Source organism: Centrocercus urophasianus, unplaced genomic scaffold (assembly GCF_019232065.1).
Source record: "Centrocercus urophasianus isolate 14NV4802_14NV808 unplaced genomic scaffold, USGS_Curo_1.0 seq_11, whole genome shotgun sequence".
Classification (NCBI taxonomy): domain Eukaryota; kingdom Metazoa; phylum Chordata; class Aves; order Galliformes; family Phasianidae; genus Centrocercus; species Centrocercus urophasianus.
In genome coordinates, this window is record NW_024884253.1 from 57111610 (window position 1) to 57136878 (window position 25269).

Here is a 25269-nt window from a genome sequence, read left to right on the forward strand (position 1 = left end):
TTTCATGCATTTTAACTTTGCTATTACTGTGTCTAAGGCCCAAATCCTGGCTTACCAGTCTATGTGAACTAGCTCTTCCTTTTCTAAGTAAACCTCTGGCAGGATATTAAAGGGAAGAGGTAGCTTTGGAGATTTTACTTGTGTTTTTTTTTTTTTTTTTTTTCCAGGAACATTCTTCAGTCATCTGCCTGGAAGCTGACTTAAGCTGGGAGACCCATTCCCACAGTTTGGTGGCTGGCTTAAGAATGAACAGGTTGTAAGGCAGTACTTGTTTTTTCAGGAGTGTTCAAGACACACATGACAAACTCATTGACACAGAGTTCATTGTTCTTGTTTTATGTTTATGCCTGTCACCTACTTCTTCATTGAATCTATTTCCAGAACACCTACAATTGGTAGGACATTTTCTGAAAATAATTTGAAATTGCAAAACCAGACGCTTCCCACAAGGTTCCCAAAGGAGAAAAATGTAGGTTTTACCATTATTAATTCTTAGCTGGCACATTTTTCTGTGAATTACTAGTCACCTAATAAATAGGTTTGAGGCAATTTTACAATATAACTCAAAACATGCTGTACATTACTTCAATTTTTATACTTTTTATGAAAAGAGAAAACTAGCATCCAACCAAAGCATATTTTGTACTTGCATTATTTATGGCTATTTTATAGACTGTAACGTTGCTTAAGAAGCACAATCAATTATAGACTGCAGCTTTTCTTAGGAAGCACAATCAACCAAACCTATCTGGGAAGGACTGGCATTCCAAGCAGTTATGCACAGTTCAAAACAAACAGTAAAAATGGATCTCTGCTGTAGCTCTTCTCCAGCCCAGAGAACCTTGTTTAAGCCTTGTTTCTTTCTGATTTTCCTCAAATGATGGACTATTCATTTCTACTGTTATTGTACTGTAAGTAGAACAGCCATACCTGAAATGTCACTCAGCCTGTCGTCTTTGTAACAGGTTAGGAATAAATGACAAAATATCCAGGATTACTATAGTGCTAGTCTTTCCAGTATGCTCTTTTGATTTCTAGCAGTTGGCAGCACAGGGGTTTCTAGAACCCAGAAATGTATCTGCTGCTCTGTGTTTACCAGCCCTAACATCCTTTCCTCCGTGAATGTAAGTACTTTTGAATTACAGTCTTTTGCCTTCACAGCATCCTGTGGCATCCTGTTCTTAAATGGTGTGTTACAGGAGAAAAATACTTTCTCTTCTTTGCTTTAAACAAATATGCACGATAATTCCACCTGATGCTTTCCATTCTTGTGTTATAGTAAAGTGTCAGTAATTACTTTTTGTTCACCTTCTCGATTCACTTAACAAGTTTATAACCTCTCCAGCTTCTCATCTCAGTCCTCTTTTTTTTTTTTCCCTCCTGAATTGCAGTACAGAAGCCATAACGTATTTCCAGCCATCTTTGATGCCCCTTTCTGCATCACTTCTTATTCTGCCATGCCATCTATGAGAGATGAGACTAGAATCATGCACCAGATATTCCAGATAGAATATGGAACATTATATAAACTGTGGGTTTATATAATGGCACTTACAAAGCTTTGCTTCTTCCCTTCCTAGTAAACCCATGAGTCAGTTTGTCTTCTCAGCTCCTACTGAGTGCTGAAACAGTGTCTCAGGAGATGACTTAGAAATCAGGCATTATGTCTCTGAGGAGTGATTAACCAAATTGCCTTATGTCGTTCTTAGGTATTAACATATTTCTCATTGTGTTGCTTTAAAAATGAAAAAAAAAGTGTTTTTATTGTTAAAGTGCAAACTTGCCAAAAGGAACTCCTAATAGAAATCACCTGCTAGATAGAGCCAATGAACCCAGAATAGGGCAGAGACCAGGGTGGCTGCAGTGGGTAGCCTGCCTTGCATTCAGGTTTCTGGCCCTCCCTAGCATCAGATCTTGTCTTCACTTTCTTATGGCATTGCCAAAAGTGTTCAAGCTGAAATATTCCCCGGCTGCCTACCTCAGGCTAGTTTAGTCTTGCTGGGAGTTTATTTCATTTGTGGATTTTTGTGGTTTGGAGGGGGTTGTTTGGTAATTTTTTTTCTTTTTCATTGTTTGTCTCAGGCAAAACAGCTTTGCTATTGCCAAGTAGGAGGCTAGGGAATTTTCCTCTTATCCATATTTGATGGGAATAAATTGTGTCCTTTCATTTGGAAATTACTAATGACAGTGGGATTGGAGAAAAAGATTGTAGTTGGGCAGAATACATTTGTCCATTATTTTGTCAAGAAGGAGACTACTGGCATGCATCTGATGTTTTCCAAACCCTTATCCTTTGAGGAGTCCCAGTTTATACGAAGAAAGATAACAAGCTGATGAGGGGAGCTGCTACTTACAGGATTCTATTTCAATTCTGTTCCTCAGTATGACCTGAGCTCATCAATGTCTGGTTTCAGCTAAGTGAGCTTCCAGCCTTCACAGTGTACCCAGCTCAGGCTTCCTGCTGCCTTCTTGCCTTACCCCCTGCACCTCCTCGGATGCTAATAAACTGCTTCCCTGTTCTGCAGATAAGAGTTTTCCTGATCACTTACAAGCCTGAAATATAGAGCGGGCCAAAACTATACAACATCACTCCCCCACCAACACACTCACAAAAACCAGCAATCTAAACCAGTTGGCATTTTGCTGACTCTTCACAACCACCCTGTCTCCAGAGACCGTTTTGTTTTGGCACTCAACATCAAGAATAACGTCAGATCCTAGCCAGTCATGTGGCGCCAGTGCAAAGTGAACAAAAGCCAAGGAAGGGAGTTATGGGAAAAAAGGCCACTGTTCCAGAAAAAATGTAAGTGATATCACTTTTCTCCTTAACAGCCCAGTAAACTATCCCTCCCAATGGCAAGTGCTTCTTTCTGCAGTTGCCTGCAGTAAGGGCACAAGTATGGATCATATTAGTGTGCTTCGCAGAGGCTAGATATTTATCATAAAACAGCATGTTTCAGTAAAAATTCTTTCTCCTTCAATCTGAGCTGAGCAGTGCTGTCCCTTGAAGTTAGCATGAGAAGTGAGGGTGTATGGATAGCCACAAGAACTAGAGCATGCATTATCTGGAAGGGAGGAGAGCCAGTCGTGCACCTCATTACAGCACTTGCACTTTTCAGGAGTCATCATTTGCATTATGACATCTGCTAGAGATCTTAATTATGGGTTGTGGCCCCACTGGAGTAGGCCTGAACAGATGTAAGTGTTATGTTTCTAATTATCTTAACACCTTTCTGGCAGGGTGTCATAAATACAAGTTAATTAGGCCCTATGATGCAGAGATACGAGTGGGTTTTTTTTTTTCATTCTGGTTTATAGATGAAAAAGCTGAGTGACTAGCTCATGCCTATTACTCATTCCTTAAATCCTAACCCTCTCTGGGTCCTTTTTCTCAACCACTAGGTGCCTTCCACCTTGTGGAAGATCAGCACATTTTTGCCTGTTGCTGATAAAATTAACAAAGCACATCCCATTCTCATGCCAAATCTTAGGAAACTTCCTACAAAGTTGAAAAACACAAGGCATTTCAACTTCATGAAAGACCTCCCTTTCAGCCCTCTTGCTATCTACCCATAGACTGGCTCCTTCAAGAGACATAAATATTCCCTGGCTACTCTAACTGCAGAGAGGACTTGAAAGGAGCTGTGACAAAACAGGTTGGGTGGGCATTTTCTCCCTGCCTGCAGGTACAGCATGTGCACACACGAGGCCAGCAAAACACACACCCACTTTCTAGCCAAATAATGATCTCTTTCCACTAGCAAGTATCCGCAGAAATCACATTTTGTTTTCAGATCAGTTTCTGAAGGGAAAAGCACAAGAAATAAACTTTAGATTTTCCAGAGCTATTGAGGGTATCTTGAGCAGTCAGGTGGAGAGACTGGTCTTGAACATGACCTAAGGCAGACACTTAGAAGTTTAGATAAGCAGAATTAAGCAATTAGAATGTCCTCAACTTGAGTTTCCAGAAGTCTTTTATGGCACTTGGTATGTGAAACTTGCTGATGTTCATAGTTATGACAAAAATCCCAGCCACCAGAACTCAGCTGGAAAAATATCATAAATTAAATTATCTCTCATTTATTTCATAGTTGTTTTATTGCAAAATCTCTGTGGTAAACTGCTGTATACCTGGAGTGCTGAAATCAAGCACTCTTTGTTTTAAAGTCTTCAAGCTGTCAGGGGAAAAATAAAAACTAGGAAGTCCAGTTTTCATCTTTTGAATTTGAGGTTAATATTTTTATTGTTTATTCATTTATTGTTTCTTTAGAGGAACTGGCAAAACTGATCTCAAAAATGCCTAAATTTAAGAGGAATTGCTGTTGTACTATACTGCTCCACAGGGCTCATACCAGTCAAAATAGTACATAAGAAGATACACCTTGACAAATATGTGAATAATTATGAAGCTGTCCTTAGCGGTGTCTTGTATTTTGAAGAAAAACTTGTCATTGAAAATGGAGGCTGCTTTGTTGAACTGCCTGGATTGGTGAGCGAGAGACAACCCTGTACTTAGGGGGGTTGCTGTTGAACAGATGGGATCACTGTTTTGCACATGATCGTGGAATGCAGTAAAATTGTTTGGTTCTGGGAAAGTTTTCCTCCCATGGTATTATCAAAATGGCCAGAAGGCCTGGTTCTGAAATCCACAGTCCCGCATGTAATCCTCACACATGCTTGAGGAAGACACGAATTACGAAGGAAACAAAGCATAGAAACATCAATTTTGCAGAGAAATATTCTTATTTCTTGATATTAAGAAGGTGCAAAGGGAAGAAAACAGATATACAAGGAGCCTTTTTCTGCTAACAGCAGAAACGGGGGAAGGACACCATGTTACTGCCTCATAGCTGACAGCCTGCAGTGACTTCAGCACACTGGGATGCAGAAATGCTTTGAGGAGAGTTCTGTCAAAATGTCTCTCTCCAGCACCTTGACACAGCAGGCTTTCATGTCTCTCTTCCAGTTTCAAGTCACCAAGGATGGTGGTGACATCCTCCTCAGCGCAGGACGGAGGCTAGGCCACAGGTTACAAGTGTAGGCTCCTCATCCATAGAGGCCAGGGGAATTCACTCCGCTGACAGGCTTAGGGCCCCCAAAGAGCTGCAGCAAAGCTTTGCTGCTTTGCACCCGCTGAGCATCTGGCCCTGAGCCTGTGAGAAGGAGGAATTAATGTGTCTCATGCTCTGTGCAGTTCTGAGCAGCTGCTCTGAAGGACTCTGGGAACGTGTGCCCTAGCTGAAAGCTCTGGAAAGGATCGATTGTGCACAAGCATTCCAAAACTTCAGTGTTTTACAGGGCGTGAATTCAGGCTGGAAGAAATATGTAATGTAGTAAGCAGCTTCTTGGCAAATCTCTTTGCAGATCAGGTGGGTGAGGAAGAGATTATGTCCATTCCTACTGATTAAGAGCTGCATGGTGCCTGTCCATGGACTAGCTCTGATGGGATCAGGTGACCCCCGCCTGGTACAGCTATGTGCAGTGGTCTGGCTAACATGGGAGGGATTTTGCTGCGTGAATAAGTGTGAGCTCTCCCTCTGACTGGTTTTTGTCATTATTATTAATCAGGAGCTACATCTTTCAGTCTATCTTTATCTTAATATGGTAACTGCTTTAGTAGATCTGCCAAAGAAATCCTGCAAAGATTACTTAAAAAGTCATCTGATAACTTTTTTTTTTTTTTTTTTTTTTTGCTAAGAAGCTTTCAGCTGCTGTGTGTTACGTTTTTTAGAGATTGTGAACAGTAAGTCAAGATTTGTATTCTGTAGGACTGACTACCTTTGCTACAGCAGTTCCTTGTTACTTTTCCTTAATAGAAGGTGATATTCCTAACCACCTCTGAGAAGGGCTTGAGAGGGCTCTGAGGGCTAGATAGGGGGTTCAGCCTCTTATCCCTGGTAATAATGACAGGATGAAAGGGAATGGCCTCTGGCTGTACCAGTGGAGGTTGTGGTTGGATATCACAAAACATTTCTTCTCAGAAACTGTGGCGAGGCAGTGGCACAGGCTGCCCAGGATGGCGGTTGGGTCACCATTCCTGGAGGTGTTCAAGAACCATGTGGCACTGAGGGATGTGGTTTAGTGGGTAATATTGTTGGTAGGTGGATGACTGGACTAGATGATAGTGATCTTTCCAAACTTAATGATTCTATGATTCTATATAGTAAATTCCTTAAATTCAGGAATATTGAGGTAATTTATTTGTTTGTTGCTTTACCTTTCCAAATTGAAGTTTTCAATAACTTACACTTTCATTAAGATTTTATTGTTCGTTCCAGCTAACTGCATCCCACGCCAGGCTGAAAACCTCTTGAGTGTTTATATGAGAAACTGAAACTGAGGAAAAGTTTTATTATTCTATCTTCCTACCAAAACCCATGTTTCAGCTTCCAGCTCTTCTTGCTGTGTGTTAAATGGTTACCCAAGAGAGAACAGACACAACTTGTGGTTAAGAAGAATTGCAGACGTCTGCCATAGGACAGTTCTTCTGTTCACTAAGCAAGTCAGGTAAGTACTTGGACCATAAACAGAAGGAATTACATCTATAGCAGCTTTCTCATATTGACATTATGTATTAAAATTAGCAGTATTACTTCTCATAGAATCATAGAATCAATTACAGGATGGCTTGAGTTGGAAAGGACCTCAACAATCCAGTCAACCCCCCTGCTATGGGCAGTTTTGCAAACCACTAAATTAGTCACTTTTCTTTCAATTTCTTCAATTTAATGAAGATCTGGTCAGCTTAAGCTCTTTAGAGAAATTGAGAACTACCACGGAAAGTTACTCTCCTACCATGGCGTGTGTTTTTACAGTCCATTCTAACTTAAATCACAGTTTCACAAACCAGAGATGCTTGGGAAGATAATGTCAACTATACAAATTATTTGATATTACAAGGATAATTAGAAGATGTATCCTGAACTTGTCAACTTACAACTATGCTTCAATTTACTCAGCAATAGGACCAACTAAAGTGAGGCACAGGGAAGAGGGGCAGGCAGATGCCCCTGCACACGGGAATTATTTCAACTGTATTTTTAAAGTGTTTACAGTCATCATCCTAACTTCATAAATAACTGCTCTCTGCAACTTCCACCTAGAGACCTAAAGAGCTTTCTGAAAATTTACACAGTGCTTCTTGAACAGGATGGCCTGAACCAATACCACTATTAATGAACCTCCATCTCCTTTCCCAGAACCTCTGCTTTCACTATTTCTCTTCTTCTTTTCTTCCTTTTTTTTTTTTTTTTAAGTCAATCTATTACTCTTACTATCAAGCCATAAATCATACAATGGCCAGGGAAACTCTGCTGTGCTATTTGAGGTACAGGAACTTGAAGGTTGTGTTAATTTCAATGGTCTGTGGCAGTGAATCAGGCAAGACCTGAGAGCAGCCTTTTAGTATCTAAGGGAGGGCAGTGAGAAAGAAGGGGACAGATTCTTCAGCAGGGTCTATTGTGATAGGACAGGGGAAACGGTTCCAAACTAAGAGAGAGGAGATGTAGATTGGATGTATGGAAGAATATCCAACTTTACAGTAAGGGTGGTACAGGTTGCCTGGAGTGCGGTTGGACTTAACGATCTTGAAGGTTTTTTCCAGCCTGAGCAATTCTATGATTCTAGGATTCTATGAGTGGTGGTGGATGCTGCATCCTTGGAGGCACTCAAGGTCAGGCTGGACTGGGCTCTGAGCAACCTGATGTAGCCTGCAGGTGTCCCTGCTCAATGCAGAAGAGCTGGACTAGGTGGCATTTAGGGGTCCCTTCTGACTGAAATGATTCTATGATTCTATGAATCACAGAGTAAACACAATTTTTATCCCACGTGGAAGTAGAAGAAGCTTCTTCTGAACAGACGGTGGAGAGCGAGTTCTGTTTTTCTTCTGAAATGAAGGACACTGGGAGACATTCTTATTAGTTTTTCCCTTTAGTCAAGAATGGAAAACCAACAATCAAAGCAATAACAAGGGAGAAAGGGATTAAAAAAAAGAGAGAGAGAGAGAGAGAATGAATATTCTGCACGCTCAAAAGCACAAAATTACAAATCCTATCACTGTAGTAGGTACCAATATTATCAACCAGCCAGGGCCCGTCGGCGTACGCCAGCCTCGGGGCAGGAGCCGCGGGGCTGCGAATACCCGCAGGCTTCGGGGCGGAGGCAGACGGCCGAGCGGGCGTGGTTAAGCCGTACGGGCGTGGCTACGCGGCTCGGGGGCGTGGGCCGCCATCCCCCCGCGGCGGAGCGGGGGCGCGCGGCTGTCGGCTGCTGGAGCGCGAGCGCGGTGGAGCGGCCGCTCTCATTGGCGCGCCGGGACAAAGTGGCCGGAGCGGCTGGGAGCTGAGCGGAGCTGGGCGCCGCGTGCCGCCGGCCGCGCGCGGGGCGGCGGGGGGAGGTGGAGGCGGCGGCGCGCCGCGCCGCGGAGGACCAGCCCCACCCCCGCGGGGGGGGGGCGGCAGCAGCGGCGCCGAGAAGATGAACCGGAGCTTCAACAAATCTCAGACTCTGCGGTATCTGGAATGCAGCGCAGTGGAAGTGAAGAGTAAGGTGAGCGCGGCCTCGCCGCCGGCCGTACGGCCCGGGGCGCCGAGGGCGGGCAGGCGAGGTCTCCGCTCCCGGCGGTGCGGGCGGGCGCGAGGGGCCCCGTGCCCGTCGCCGCCGCTCGATCTTTTGTTTCGCCGCCGGCGCTCGCTCGACGGGGCAGTGCGGGGAGCGCCGCCGGCCCGGTACCGTTCCGTTTTGCCTCGCCGCCGACCGGACGCGTCTCGGTGTCCCCGGCCGCTCACAGGTGCTGCGGATGCCGGGGCTTCAGCCGGTACGCCTCCGCGTGGGGAAACGCGCGTGGAAGCGCAGGAAGGCTGCCCGGCCCTCGTCACCTGCCCGGCGGCGGGATGGCTGCTGCCCGAGGGGCGTTCGGCTGCCTCGGTCCTCACTGCCACCGAAATGTTGCGGGGTTACGGGTGTCCGTCGTGCTCCCGCAGCCGGGCAGTTTGTACTGCTCCCCAGGTGGGACGTGGCCCCTGCACTTATGGCGAGTTGTGGTCCCGTTCAGTGAGTGCCGAGTGGTGCCCTAAACGCGTAAACTCTAATCTAGAGCACTGGCCATAGGTGAGAATTGCACTCTTTTCGTTTAGCTTAACGTATCCATAGCGTGAGCTCGTTCCCTAAATAACAGCTTTAAGAGAGTCCTATAACAAAGACTCAGAGCCCTGTTTACAGCTGCAGCTGTCTCGTAAGCGAGCCCTGTGTAGGTGCAGGGTGGTAGGGGGCTGTGAGCATACTGTTGTGGATGGTGAGAGGGAGCTACTTGGTACTCATTGAGTGGTGTCCTGCTGTGCGTAAAGCCCACGGGGTCCTTCTTATGCCATTGAACTGTGGTGGGGATGGAGCCAGCAAAAAGCTCTGGTCAGTGGTGCCACATGAGGGGCTGTGTGGGACTGGATGAAGCTGCTGTTGGTAGCTCCCAAGCAGTCAGTTGCCTCTGTTTTGCAAGCACGAGGCCTGCCCCAGCCTGCCAGAAAACCAGAAAGTTGAGTCTGCGTGCTGTTGGTTGGTGCCTGTCGGGCAGCAGCGCTGGGACCTGGCTGGTTGCTCCTGGGCACCGTGTTGCAGCCACCAGCTTATGGGGCTTGGGTGGCTTCAAAGGGCTGGGCTCTGTTGTGGAGGGGCTCAGTGGGAGCATTGCCTTGGCACATGGTGCGAGGCATTCCTCTCCTTGTGGGTTGAGTCAGATCTGGAGGAGCTGTGGGGAGTCATATAGGCTGCAAACTTGACTTCTAAATTTTATTTATTTATTTATTTAGCCTATGGCGTGATAGCCAGGTGATTTCCTGCCTACGCCCAGCTGGTGTGTTGTGTTAGGCCGCTGCGTGGAAATGGCTCCTGTGAAAACGAACAGAACGCTTTCTGGATTAGTTGAGGACTGGCTATACCCGAATGTTATTTCTGTTCTCCAAAAGAAAGACCTTGGAAATCAGTTTGCGCCTGTAGTTATTGGAATGGGAGAGTTTATCACATCCTTGGTACTGTGCTGGATGAAACAGTTGTTTAGCAGTCCCCAAATACCTGTAAATTTTAAGATTTCTGATGTGTGTAAGAGGATTATTTTTTTAAAAAAAAAACAAAAAACAAAAGCAAAAAAAACTTTAAAAAAGGGAAGGAGCATCATGGTGGCTAAGCTCACTGATTCATAAATGCCTTTCTTACACACAGTAAGTATGTGAGCTCTGTGATGAGGGGATTGTAGCTGCTCTGAACCTGGACCGAGCCAGGCCTGTGGCCATAGGTGGGGACATGGCTGTGTCCATGGTTATTCTGATGCCTTGCAGTTTTTGCAGCAGGAGATTTGGGAGTGACTCTCTGCCTGCTGGTCTCTAAGCCTAGCTTTGTGGCACAGCGTAACGTGTCCTGGTGTGCATCAGGCCAGCTTTTTTCTTTGGGCAAATGGAAGATGTTTTAGAAGTCTCCTGGTCACTGACTTGCAGTAGGTTCCGAAGGGGAGGAGGGAATATGAGCCCTCTGCATGCATCTGCTCGCAAACATGGCAGTTACGGTAATTGCAATTGCAGAGTCTTGTGCTTTAGGGAGCCGTCTTCCTTCAGGCCCTGTCCTGCCCCCATCTCCGCCCCTGAAGCCGGCCTTATAATCAAAGCACTTATGAGCTTATTGCTGGATGGGAGAGGAAGGAGAAGGAGAAACCTGCTTAGAAATTGGCACATGTCAAAGGAAAATAATAATTGAATTGTAATTATATCTTCTCCCTTTTCTCTACTTCAGTGTTTCTCAACAGAGTAAATTAGAAGCTCAGTTGTTATCTAGGTGTTGTCCCTGCTGCTCGAAATAAGTGTTCCAGCCCTTTTAGACAGGATCTGAAGCCACTTTATCTTGCAGGCCTGAAAGAGCTGTGTATTCTCCTGTGTCTCGTACTCGCCCAGTCTGGTGACAAGTGGCGTGGCTGCTCCCTTTGAAGAAATTACCTCTAATCTCTAAAAAAAGGTTTCCAGATGACTCTTTCTCTCCCGTTCACCAAGATTTCCAGAGCAAACAACGTGTGGAGATTCTTGTTTTATTAAGAATCCTTCCTGTTGGCACTGGATCACAAACCTATTCTTCGTTTCTCTCTCTAGCTTTACTGAGAGGTTGAAGGCCCCTCTCTTTGTGAATGTATGCCTACAGAAGAACCAGAACTTATAAAATAGGAATTCCTGCATTAATACTAAGACTTCCTCTTTAATTACAGTTCTGTGTAGTCCATGTTCTTTCACTCTCCTCCAGTTGAGTGAAAAACTGCATTATTTTCTGTAAGCTGTATATATCTATAAGAATTCTTTCTCGGGTTTTCAAAATAGTTAGTTGCCTGAAAAAAAACGATCCTTTACAAAAGCCACCTTGTTTAGCTGCCTGTTGAAGAGTGAAAACTTGGAGCAGTAGTTGAGGACTATGAAAGTACAGCTGCCTGACTCGGGTGCTGTTTTGGATGCTTGGTGGTAGACCTTGACACTGCTGCCATGTTAATAGTGTCATGTTTTCTTGTACTACAAGCTGATATACAAATTAACAATGTGACTAACATCCTTCTACTGTAAACAAGCCCATTAAGATAAATGTACCAGTAAACCATAACTGTATTTCCTTTGCTCTCTTCTCTCACCTAATTTCTGCTTTGTTCCACTGAATGTTGATGTCTGTCTGAATGCCACTACTGGATTTTTAATAAACTTTCAGCTATATTCTGTTGTATCCACAGTATGAGTGTGAGATTGATGTGGGCCTTGAGGATAGGGCATGCTTGTGGTCAACCGTGCTCTGGGTTTTTACCTGGTAACTAACAGGGAAAATAGTGGCTTCAAGTCTTGAGCATGCGTATGAGCTCGATAGTGCTTTAGCAGCTCTCCTCCCAGCTGCTGTTTGGGTGTAACAGCCTAACACCTCTGGAGTGCCTTATCCTGCCTTCGTGTCATCTCCTTTTGTTGGAAATGTATGTGTACCCATTACGTAAAAATACCTGGTTTAACCTTCAGCATCCTTTCTTTTTCCTCCAAAAGTTGCTGGTACGGTTCAGATACCTTAGCAATCTGTGTCAGTAGAGATAAGAACAAACTTACGCCATTTCTGTGCGAAGAGATTGTAAAGTTCTGCTGCTTCTCTCTCAAGTTAGCTTAGTAAGAGAGGCCTACAGATCATATTTCCCAGCCTTGTGCACTTTTACTGATCTCACTCTAACTCTGAGAGTTGTACAGGCCTTTTGGAGTTCAAGGGATGTTTTCCATGTGTTACATGCTTCAAAAATGATGAGAAAGCTGAAAATCCTGTATGTTTAAAAAGTCTTCAAGCCTGCTTTGTGTTTTTAAGTAGTACTTTAGTTTCTTCCAAGTTAGGATCCTATTTATCATACCTAGAACACAATGAAAATAAGCGCAGTGAAAAACTCAACGACCAGATGTTTGAACTGCTGGTTTGGAGCTTCAAAATATTTGATTACATGCAAAACAAATGTGGCATGGTCTCAGAAAACCACAGAGCTTCCCTTTTCAAAATGAGGACGTTATGCCACAGCAACATCAGCTCAAGTCAGTCTGGATTTTTGTAAAATGTATCAACAGTAGATACTTAGCCTTTGAACATCAGTCTTTGAAGAGGTCTTTCCCTTGTTCCCTTCCCTCCCAGCTTGCAGGGCTTTTGACTGTACGTACAGTGGTTATTGCATTGTACTAAGCAGCATTTGCTAAACTGCTGATTACTCTATTATTACGACTCCTTGTTTTCCCTAGCAGGATAATTCTCTGAAGCGGTCATGCTTGATAAACTGAGGTCTGTCTTTGAATGTTAGGTCATTTGAGAGAAAGTGACTGCAGCTTAACAAGTTACCATCCATCAGCTGAGCCCTGTGCTTGCTCAGTGCCTTTCACAGGTAAGAAGCCAAACTTCCCAGCTGCAAAGAGAACCATTCTGCAGTGGTTCTGCTACCTTGTGTTTTGGCATTTCCCATACTCTCCTGTGCTTGATCCACCTCCAGGTTCTCACCCTTGCTTTTGTGGTCACTTTTATGCTAGTGACTTAGGAATTCCTGATCTGCTTGAAATTCCATCCAACAAGCCTGTCTTATGGAGTCGTCTTCTAGATTTCCGTCTCGCCACACTGAAACTGTCCTGAAGGCCACAGAACAACGGACCTTTAATTTGCTGGGATGCTCTTTAAAGTTGAAAAGCTGTTTACAGCTGGAGTCAGAAAGGAATGTCTTCTGTTGCAGGCTAAAATACCTGTGGAGGCTCCATCTGGCAGCCTGCAGGACCAGCCACCTCTGAGAAGTTCTTCAGGGCTGCAATTAATAGCGCTTTCCTCAGTAGTGCCTTATCATGCCTTTGTGTGCGCTTTTACTAACCAAGAAACACTCTCCCAAAGATTGATTGCTTGCCCCTAATTACATTTACAGTGCAGCCAGAAGTTAAGGATGAAATGTACCTCCTGAGACATTCCCTCCCTGGAAGTGAAGGCAAGGTCTCCCAGCACAGTTAGTGCCGCTCCCATTGGAAATTCCTGCAGTTAATTGAGGCAGGGATGTCTGGGGCAGGGTGCGTTGTACCAGCCCCAGGGCCACCCAGCCTGGGGCCATCCTCCTGCTTCCCTGTCAGGTCTGGTAAGGTGTGCCTGTGTATCACATTGCTCCTCTGCAGCTGCTGGTGGCTGTGGAGAGCTCTGGCAGAAACTAAAAGGGTCTTAAATGAGTTTGCTACCAGCCAGAGCCCTTACTGGTTACATCACTTAGAAAATGGTGGGAAAGTGGTTCGCTCTGGCTGGAGACCTGTACTAGTGTAGGGCTGCCTGTCTGCCTGCAGGCTTGTGTGCTGCTGGCAGTGTGTAATACCAGGTCTCCTGACTCAGTGCTGCTTTGTCCTGCGGGTGGCAAGGGGCCAGCTGCTTCTTTTTGCCTTGTGCTGATGGTGGCATGCCATGGATGCCTGCTTCCTGTGCTGTAATTGTGCTAAGGCTTGATGGTGCATGGGGTGCATGTTGAGCAGTGCTCTTGAAAATACAGGATCAGTTTGCTCCACATCCTTTGCAAGCAGGCTTTGGTTCATCCTTGAAATTAGGAAACTGGAAGAGATTCCTTTCTAGATGGGGAGAACAGCCATGTAAGGCAAATATTTCTTTCTTTTTAAAGGCTTTGTTGTGAACAACAGCTGCATGAAGTAGGACAGCAGCGTGGATTTGAAGATGTTTATCGTGAGCTGAAGCAGAGAGGGCAGTTAGGCTGGTGACCCTAATTGAGAAAGTTACTGGAGCGGGGGTGGGGGGTAGAGGAATGGGGGGTGGGAGGTGTGGGGGTGACAAAGAGGGTGTCTTCAAAGGAACAGGCTGGGAAAAAATATCTTTTGTTAGATGGTGATGTGGCAAAATGGTGCTTAGGAAGGCCACTGAAAAGCACAGACCAGTCAAGCAGGAGTGTAATGGTATGTGTTTGTGGGTTTCAGACATTGGGCAGAAAAGGTCTGAAGGTAGCTAACATAGATCTGTGGTTCCTCCATGAAGGGTGGTACAAAAGTTGCAGGTGCTAGGGGAGGCTGTGTGAGGTTCTTGTGTTCAGTGATGAAGAATTTAGGTGAGGAAGGGAAAAGGGTGTACATAGTGTGGCTCAATTTACCCTTGTGCTGATGGTTGAGATTCTCTGAACAGAATCTGTATGAGATGGCAAGGGTGGCACATCTCATGGAGAGGTGTTGGTCTGAGAGATGTGGTCAGGCAGGAGGCAAACTTGTCTGCCAAGCTGTGGAGGGAGAAAGATTGTCAGGGACTGGAGAAGGTAGGAGAGGTGAATGCTGCCTTTGTAAATGAAAGTCAAAGAAGTAGAAATTGTTGTGTTGAAGTACTATGGAAGTGAAGGGGAACCATTGGGGATGGGGGAGGATAAGAACTGTAGATAGTAGAGCATGGCTGTTATTTATTGGGGAGTGACAGGGGAGGCTATAAGGGAGAGAAGAGTAACAGCATAATGCCAACCAGGAAAAAACTTTGAGGTTGAAGTAGTAAAAAATATCTGTAATGTAGTTCATGTGAGGATCAAACACAGAGGGGCAATTTTGTTCTCCTGATCACCTCTGCGAAGAAATGGTAAATGGTGAGCAGGGGGCTCAACAGAATGCAAAATGCCCAATTTCCCACCAGCTTGATGGTTGGGATGGAGCAGAGCTGCTTTAGGGCAGGTGGCAGAAGGCAAGACGAGAACTTGTTGCAGAGAGCATCTGCTTGGTTGGTGACATCTTGCACAGAGATGACCGGAGTGAGATGGAGAGCAGTGCAAAAGAGTGCTGAGTGAGTTGGGGAAGACATGGCTGTGGGAGAAACGGGAAGACAGAAGGATGACAGCTGAGCTCAGGGCCCAGTTGAAACCACCTGGTACAAAACCATTTACTTTTGGTCTTCCCTCCTTCTTACTGATAAAGTTGCCCTGGTCAGGTAGTCTTCATTCTGAAAATCTCATGGGTAAGCAGAAATTACAGTCTGTGCATGGATGGGAGTGTTTGTTTTTCTTTCTGTCCCTGATACTTTGTGGGAGAAGTAAGTGGTTAATGTAATTCATGTTTATTGCTAAATGTCGTTCTCTGATGTTCTCTTATTACAATAGCTTAAACTCAAAGCTAGCAATAAGCCAGAGGGATAGCATCTCATAAACATAGCACTTTTTCTTATAACCCCATAAATTTTTTGAAATCACCTTTTCTGAAAAATGAAAAGGTCACTTTGTCTTGCAGAAAACTCCTCTGTTTTGTTTCACAAAATAGCAGCACTGTGTGGAAGCAGACCTCAAAATCCTGTTCCTTTCTACCCTCACTGCTGCACCCCACCCTCTTTTTAGAAAAGTTTTTTAAAAAGAGCTTGATTGCTGTTAGGAGCCCATCTAAGTTTTGGTCAGCTGGCTGTGACTTTCTTCTTTTCTGTAATTCATCAGAACACTTTTTTCCTTTTCTTGTAATTGTTTTTCTTGGCCTCTGGTTTTGCTCAGGGCTCCTGCATACTGCATGGCATTTGTTTTGGATGCTTTTGGTCATCTAGTTGCAGACAGCAAGTACAGTGGCTGGCAGATACTTCGGAGGAACTTAGGACAGAGCGTATTCTTTGTAAAGCCAAGTTGACAATTCTTTTTAGTTTTTTCTTCTCCCTTCCCCCCCTCCACAACATAATTAGCTCTGTTAGACTAAATTCATTTAAGTTCCCTTGGGCTTTCCTGCCCTCTGACTTTTGCAATAGTAGATGCAGTATTTGCATTAGATAAAAAGGTCAGAATCATTTACTTCATTATAGAAAAGTAATCTGCTTGTTAAAACTGTTAGTTTGTCAAACAGTGTAATACAGTATTGTTCTGGCAGAGACTGTGCTAGCAAACACCAGTGCTTGTGTCTCTTTCATTGGAGTGATAGACTAAAGATGAACTTTGTAGCTTAGAAAAGCAGATAGCCATCGTGACAGTCTTTGAAAAGCCTTCAGAATTTGAAGTTTCTGGAAGATACGTGGTGGGTGCTATCTTGAAATCCTGGCTGAATACAATGCAGAGCACCCGGTCTCCTAGCTGTGTGGTACTGCAAAACCTATTATTACTGTGATACTCTCTATCAGCCTCATTAGGGATGATGAATGAGCGGTCACTGCTGAAGCATTTTTTACCCTCCTCTGAAAGGACCCGCTGACAATGGTTGCTGCCTGTGCATGTGCCCAGGGTATATTAATCAGCTAAGCTACAACTACAGCAATGCTAGCCTTTAAACAACAAAACGTCATCTGCATTTCCGTTTAAATCCCTTCTGAAGGGACTTCCTTCCCCTCTGCGGAGTCGCCTTCCAGCTCCCTTGCCTTGAAGGGCTGCTTCATGCAGAGACATGTGAAATCTCATACGCTAGTTTATTGCTGTCATTCTCCTACACAAAAGAGTTTGACTCTTGGCTCTCCCAAGGCTGAACAAGTTGATTTGGCTACGCAGTGTTAGTATCAGCCCTCAGTACCCCAGTTCTGCAGTAGGATCCCTATGGTGTGCCAGTACTCCGTGTTGCCTTCCACAGATACCTGATGTGCCTCAGAACATGCTTCCTGCAGGGCCTAGGCTAGGAGGCCTGGTCTCCTCACTGATGCCTGCCGCTCCTGTAGCAGCCTAAGCTCAGCCTGGGGTTGTAATAGCTGTCCTTGCTTCTTCTCTCCTTTCCCATGTCACTTTTCTCCTGAAGGTGGTGTTCCTAGCGCTGGGCGCATCAGGACCCACAGGCTCACCAAGGCAGACATCCAGGTGTTTTGTAGGCTGGGGTGAGTGAGTGCCATGCCTGTTTGTGGGGCTAAGTGCCCTGCTTGGTAACTGAGTGTTTGCTGGGACTTGTACCCAGGGAATGTTGCTTTGGCTAAAGGGATGCTGTGTTCAGGTGTGCTGAGGAGTGTAGCTGTAAACAAGACTTACAGGAGATTTTGTTGCTGCCTCTTAAGCTTGCTCTGTAAGTGCTTAACTTGTCAGGTGAATGTGACTTCTTTCATACCTAAAGAAAAACTTTTAGATACTGTTCAAATGAAGATGTCGACTTTCCTATTGACATATTTTAAACTGAAAGAGTAAGATGTCACTTGGATGTTTCTTCACAGAGGAGTGGGGGTTGAGGACAAAGAGACTTTTTTTCTTCCATTGGAACCAGCTGTGGTTTGTTTGGCTTTTGTGCATTATGATGGGCACTCTGAATTGAAATCCAAACTGGAACTAGCAGTTAATATTACAAACAAGCAGCTTAATTTGACTAAACGAGCTTTCAGATGATCACAACTAGGCTTTGATGCTGAAGAGTGGGATTTTCATAACTGCGGAAGTAATTTGAGAACATGCTTGCACCCAAAAGCTAGCAGGGCTTTTTTTCCCCCCCTCGAATAAATATGGTTCTGGTGATGATTCATACTTTTGTTATCCTCAGCAAAAGAGTGGCTTGCATGTGTAAGTTGATTTAACAACTGAGAGCCTCTGCTTTGAGAAAGAACTTACAAAAAGTTCTCAGTTTTCTTTGATCTTTTTGTTTGGATGCTTTTTGTTTTCTTTTGTCTGTGGTCTCTTGCCTGGCATTGACTGACTTTGCAAATGAGAACTTCTGTGAGATGCCAGTCACTGCCTTATTCCTGGATTTATATTTAAATGTTTTCAGAAATGAGTGTGATGAAGAGGTTCAGTTGATAAACACTAGCACTAAATGATCTAAGTTAGGGAAAGAAACGTACCAGACAGTTGTCTTGTTGGTTTAGCTGGATGCCTGATTTTTCACGCCATTCATTTCTAAGACTGGAGAATCTGATAGTTTCCTCCTGTTCTTAGCATACTCACTTTCTGATATCAGAAGTAAGGCTAATTAAAGTCTTTAATACAATCACTTTTTGACTTATTTAAAATAACTTCATGTATTTAAAACACATTAAATTGTTCTGTGCCAAACCATCTCTCCTGGATTTTTAATTTTTTTTTAACTCACTTGTAAAGCTTCAAAACTAGAAACCAATGGAGTGACGGAAAAATTAAACCTGTAGAAACACACTTGAAGGACTTTGCTCATTCTGTATGGATGCCAGGAAATTTTGGGGGCATGTAGAGTGAGTGTAACTTCCTAATAGCAGGCTGTGTGCTTACATACCGCGCTAAGAAGTATCGTGGTTGGGATCCCAGTGGTATTGATGGAAAGCATGCAAAGAATTTTTATTAAGGTTGTTTGAAAGCTGAGGAACTTCTTTTGAAAGCAGTAGAGTGAGCACTTCTGCTTCAGAGAAACTTGTTCTGTGAATGTCTGAGATCGTGATGATAATGATGGCGCTTCAGAGTTGAATCCTACCAACGTAATCCTCTGGGATGAGAACTTAGTGTGTATCTTCAGATATTAAGGTGGCATGTGAAAGCATATCTATTGTCAGGCAGGGTGGTGTCTTGGTAGCTGTGGTTATATGCTAACAGGGGGGCTTAATAGGGTGTTTGTAGACCAGAAAGCACTGATATGTATAGAAAGGAAAGATCATGGGCACTGTGTTTAAGCGCCAAGCTAAGACATTGTGCTTTGGTGATGTCTGAAAGCAGATACTCTTTGTTTTCTCTTGCAGTTTGGGGCAGAGTTCAGAAGATTCTCCCTAGACCGCTACAAGCCAGGAAAGTTTGAAGACTTCTATAAACTAATTCTTCATATTCATCACATAGCCAACCTGGAAGTGATGATTGGATATGCTGATGTGCATGGAGACCTTCTCCCTATTAATAACGATGACAACTTTTTCAAGGCTGTTTCAAGTGCTCATCCGCTGCTCAGGGTTTTTATACAAAGACAAGGTAAGACGTGATTCTCATTTCAGTGTACTGAAAAATGCTGGTACAAGGTGGCCCTCATTTAAAGGCTGGGGTGATGTAAGAGGAGCTTGGGATCTTCTCTCAGGGTTGCAGGCTGCTCCTTCAGGCACTTTGTTATGATGTGCCGAAGTGGTGTGGTGTCAGTGGAAGTAGAAGTATGGTATCTGGGTATCACCCCAAGACCCTTCTTTTCCCAGGTGAATGTGCCTCATGCTGTCTGTGCTCTGTTATCACTGCAGCCAGTAGTGCTGCTCTGCCTGATTGTGGGAGGGGGATTATAGTACTGTATTACTGCAACGCATTTAGAAATCCCTGGTCTAGTGGTTACCGACCCTGCACGTGGCAGGGGTTTGAAAATAGATGATCGTTGTGGTCCTTTTCCTCCCAGACCATTCTATGATCCATCGTGATAGTAACATCATACTCAAATATTCACGTCTGTGTAGTGTATAAACTGAAAGATATATAGGTATGTAAGAGGGGAAGAAAAAAGTTACGCTGCAAACGAAGTCTTGTTTGACTCTGATGTGCAAACAGATGATCTCCCCTCTGTCCTTATGTAAATGACTTAATTTTTTTTTTCCTGATTTTTAAATCGAGCATTGGGCAGAATTGCCTGAATGTCACAGTGAGTTCAGGTTTAAGCTGCTGTGTGTTATTCTTGTAAAGCTTTTATTGCAGATAACTGAAACTATTCTCTACCTTCCCCCCAGAGACTGTGTTTGACAGTTGCTTCAGACAAGGTGTCTTCCCACAGAACTCATTAAATCCCACAGGAACCTGATGCCATGTTAACACTGCTTCCACAGTGTTTTCAGACACGTAGTGTCTGAAACAGGTTTAGGAATTAAACTCGCATCGGTAGCAGAGTCAGAAATGGGACCTCGTCTGTGACTTGGAACACTCTGGAGCTGGACTCTGCTGCTTGGGTTTTGTGCTGATTAGGATTTGGCAAGGGGCTCCAGCCTGCTCACTGATAGGAGCTAATTTAGTGTGCAGTTTAATTTGGTGTCATCAGATACAGAGATCTCTGTGGCCCTCCCCATTCAGAGTGTGTTATCTGCCTCCTTTTAGATCTAAACCTAGACAAGTTTTGTTTGTTTGTGTGTCTGTTGTATGAGTGGGAATGTCTGTTAGAGAGGACTTGAGTTGCTGTCTCTCCTTTCTCATACAGGAAATGCCAAGTCAGATGATAAACCCTCTTATATCTCCTTCCTGCAATGCCTGTTAGGGCTTGAATGTTCATGGTGGGTTAAGTCATAAGAAGTTGCTTGCATGATTTTGTCATGCCTGCTTCAGTTCAAGTTCATTCATGTGCCTCTGGATCAATCCCATTCAAAATGTGGCTGTTCTTGCTCTGTGCAGACCACTGGAAGTTGAGTATCCCTAGCTGTGCTGAGAGAGGAGTCGAAACACAACTGCTGGTCACACAAGGAAGCAAAGGAACGAAAAATTGGTTAGGTGTGGAAAAAGTGCTCTCCCATTATTCAGTAAGAGGTAGTGTGCTATGGGTAAAGGTTTTTAACTTTTAACCGTAGTGGAAAAATACAGCATTTCCCTCTTTTTTTTTTTTTTTTTTTTAATTTTAAATTTTAATTTAATTTTTTTTTTTTTTTTAATTTTAAATTTTAGTGGAAAGAATTACGCTGACTCAAAAAGGAAGCTTATATAAGAGGAAAGACAAATCAGTGCTTCTCTACATGTGGCAATGCCTGAAAGCTTTTCCAACGTGCATTCTCCTGTGCTCCCTCTAAAGCCAAAATGAATTCTGGTCAGTCCCTTTGATTAATGGCACCTTTTAATATGGGACTCCTGTGGTTAACACTTGAGACACATACTTGTCCAAGGTGGTTTGGAAGCATCCACGTTTCCTTGTATGGGAAACAACCTTGAGAAATTGTTCCCTTCAAAATTAGCATGGGTTCCTGGAATCTTGTTCCTCTTCCTCCTTTTCTCCATCAGACCTCCCGCCCCCTGCTTTCCTTGAAGCAGTGCTGGCCCTTCTGCTGGAGAGCTGTGCAGGGGAGCAATGTGCTAGGCACCTTTCCCAGAGAGCAGGAAACCACTGTGCCATCCAGGGGAATGTGGTGTGTCTGCAGTGCTTCAGCTCACACCCTAAACTCTGGCTGCGGAGGTGGGAAATTAAGTTGACAAGGATGCCAGTAAAATATGAAGCCAGTCCTCTTCTGTGACTTTGAAGGAGACTGCAGAGCACAGACTCTTAAGTCTGCTGGGTCATGGATTGCTGTCCATTGGTGGGAGAAATTCCAGGAGGTGGCTGCCAAAGGTTGTTCCTGCAGTGTTACAGAGTGGAGGGGTTTGGGGGACAGAAGTACGTAGACATGGAACGAGTGAATAGTTGAGCTTCAGGCCTTTTTGTAGTAGAGTGGACTGTTTATCAACTACTTGATGAGTCATTCTATTTTTCCAGATTATAGCTGGGTTATCCTTTCTCTTGTCAAGTAGGTTAAGTAATCACATTAAATGAGTTTAACTGTTTGTTAGCAGAGTGACAGAGCAGATGGCTTACTCTTTGCATAAAAATCAAGCAATAATTTGCTAGGGTTTTTTTGTTTGCCTTGTTGGTTTTTTTTTTTTTTTTTCTTTTAAACCTGAGCTTCGTCTGGCACTCCTTTAATTCAAAAGTACTTTCCCAACTTGTCCCCAGAGGCCAGTCACATAGATTGATTCTCACATGCCAGACTGATGTCTAGGTGTGAGATAGCTGTATTATTCTGTGTCCTCATTCTTGTTCGTGTCTCAAGAGCCCCAAAATTTTCAGGATCATAGCAACTGTTCCCTCTTCTAGGCAGTGGATGTCAGTGCTTATTAGCCAGCCTTTTTATTCAGAGCTGGAATCCCAGTGTGCCTGCAACAGTTACTCTGGATGCTTTTGGGGGTCTTTAAGCCCTGAGGACATCTGCTGGTTAGATCTGGGTGAACTCAGCTCAGACTGATCCATCTGCTGAAAGCATGTGTTGCTCTTCCCTCCAAATTGCAGTGCAGATAGAAATCCTAATTAGACAACCAGACTATAAAAAGAAAAGCCAGTTTTTCTTTGTCTTGCTTTCCCAGGCTACAGAATGGGCTGTGTCCTCAGTTGCTGTAAGCTGATGTGGCTCTTGACTTCATTAGCACAATAGCAGTTGATATCAGCTGATGCTTCCAGCCCAAGAATTTATTTACTTGGCTGTGATTGATATCAGACATATCCAGAACTCCATGGAAGATGCCTGCTGCTGGGGAAAGGATGGATATACCAAAGACTCTAGAACAATGCGAAGAATTTGTAGATCTGTTTGACTTACTCCACAATAACTGAACTCTTGTACTCTAGTTGAAACCTGTGTGAATGAAGAGCTTATCTGAAGATACAGTTGTTTATTGTTTTTTTCAAGACTTCATTTGTTTTATGTCTGATTTAAACTACAGCTCTGGGGAGGTGCAGTCTTCTGAATACAGCAAAAATGTTTAAGCTGTGAGTTCAAACAGAAACAAAGACCTGAAAAACTGAAAGGGATCAGTATTACATATTGCAAATGCATTTCGTTTCTCCTTGCATGATTAAATGGAATGACATGACTGTCAAATCTTGTTTGTAATACCTGTCTCCCAGAGTCAGTGTGTGTGCAAACTAGGCTGTTTTGGAGGCTTTTAAAAAGGAATAATTGTAAATGCAGTGACTCTCATTATAAACCTGCCTTGAAACAGCTCCTTGAATTCTGTGAGTGAGACACAAGGATATTAGTGAAGGTCTGTGAGATAAGAGATTCCAGGATTTTCCCTCATTTGCTTGGATATATCAGTGTGGCATGCTTAACCTAGTAAGGTTAGAAACTGAAAAGTATTGCAGGATGAAGATGCTGATCACCCTGCAAGTACTCTGCAGCATTTTTTTCCCCAAGCAATGGAGGTAGGTCCCAGTCTGTGATGCTGAAGAACAACAGGCATAGTGAATGGTGTGATGTTTGGTTCTAATTCTGGTTGGGCTTGCTGTTGTAAATCCGGGCTGGGTTGTGGGAGAAGTGAGGGTGACTGATGATGACCAGACTTTCACTTCCTACTAGTCTGTAGGATTGCATGGGCAGTAACATAAGAACTGCTGCAGTGAAAGTAGCAAAGCATGTGAGAAAGCTTGTGAGCAGCTTGTTCCCCTCTTGATCCCAGGCTGAGGTCACATTAACTATTCTTTGTTGGGACTGTTTTGTTTTTTTCCCCATCACTGATGGAGGTGCGTTCTGATGATGTTTTGAGGTTTTAGACTTCTGCTTTCTTTGCTGAGCTTCTGTAAGCATCACGGTTTTTCTGAGTCGGTAGTACAGGCATAGAAGTATCTCTCTTGGCAGAGCAGTTCTGAAAGAATACCTGAAGGAGTTGGGGTTTGGAGAAAAAAAAAAAACAACAAACTTGTTTAAATATTCAGGCAGTCTTGAGGAGATGTGTAGAGTGTCAGCAGGAACTGGAATTGTGGCTGTTGTGTGAGTACAGCTGTTGATTGTATGAGTCAGCAAGTGTATTGCTACAGCTCTTAAGCAACTTCCATAAAAATAACAGCGAACCAATGCATGTTGGGAACCTTTATCAAGCCTAAAGCACGCTACAGATCAAATTTGCAGTCTTTCCATTAATGGAGTTAACTTTAAAACTTTCTAAAAGTTTGAATGGTTTCCTACAGATGGAAGACAGCTGGAATTCTGACCTGTCAGTTGCTGGTTCGGCATTTCTGTACGTTGTACCAGGTATTAGACTTCCTACAGGCACGTAAAAGAAACAGCAAAAACCTTAAGAAGCTAAAGAACTTTCTAACAGAGCAACTAATCCTAAGACACTCTATAAAGCTAACCAGAACAGAGCATAACATAATAGTTGATGCCACAAACAAACTGCAGCTGTTAATTGAGGTGGCCTGAAGCTAGTGAAGGCCGATGTCTTGTAGTACCTTTGTTTTGTTTTGCTGTACTTGTATTTTAATAATCTGCTATGGTAACAGTAAACCAGTACATTGAACACCAGACCTTGACTTTCTATAAGAGTGGCTAGAGCTGCAGTCTACCCCCAGTGCTCACTTAAAACTTAATCCAAAGTCAGCAGCAAGAAATGTGCATTTACCAGGCAGGCTTTTGGATCTGGTGTTGAACATGGCTTGTTTTAACCAATTTGGAAGATGCTATTTTTCCTCAGCAGCGTGCAGTGACTAATGTGTTCAAACTGCTGTGCCACGCAGTGCGAAGTCTCTTCTTCATGTGCAGATGCAGTTCATAGCTCTACAGTTTATTTACCTGGCAAAGTTCTGCTTTGCTTAAAGTACCAACATCTGTGTTTAGCTTTCTTGTTTCATAAAATCATAGGAATCACAGTTTTAAAATGAAAAATGTGCTAATGGGAATCATGCCCAGGTCTGACTGAAAAACTGATGGTGAGTTGTTTTATTGTCTTTCATACTCTAAGCAGATAATCCTCAGGAATGGTGGTTGGCTGTTTAACCACATGTGTTAAACATGAGAACTGGCTTTGAGGCAGCAACTAAAACCTATTTTCAGCTATCTAAAACATTCAACCCTCTGCTGAGACTTCCAGAGGAAAAGTTTAAGAGTTAAAGTCTTAAGCAGATTTTGGTTCTTTAGTGACCTTCCTGTTTATTTTACAATGCAGGCGTTGACTTTATCATCTCAAAATGTTGTCCTTTGGAAAAAGAGTGGTATGATTTTTCTACTCTCGTTAAAGGCTTCTGGTATATTGAATAATAAAGCAGGTAGCAGTGCGTGTTGAGGCCCTGAACTGCTTCTGGTCTTGGTTGAGCTGTGCAGATTTTCAGAATATCTTTCTATGAGTCTGAGGCATTAGAATTAAGGTTTGGGTTGCAGAGATGACAACTTGAGGCTTATATGCTCTTGTAGAAGATGAGAGAGGAGAAGCAACTGCTCTGGTGC

At 43.8% G+C, this 25269-nt stretch overlaps 1 protein-coding gene across 1 annotated transcript in view; it reads left to right on the forward strand.

Moving 5' to 3' along the window:
* Window positions 1-8464: 8464 nt before the first annotated feature.
* Window positions 8465-25269, forward strand: part of PARD6G (par-6 family cell polarity regulator gamma) — a 56860-nt gene continuing 40055 nt past the window's right edge. The window contains exons 1-2 of the mRNA XM_042839899.1: window positions 8465-8547; window positions 19099-19321. Coding sequence (XP_042695833.1) covers window positions 8476-8547; window positions 19099-19321 — 295 coding nt within the window. The 5' untranslated portion in view covers window positions 8465-8475. The remainder of the gene's footprint in view (window positions 8548-19098; window positions 19322-25269) is intronic.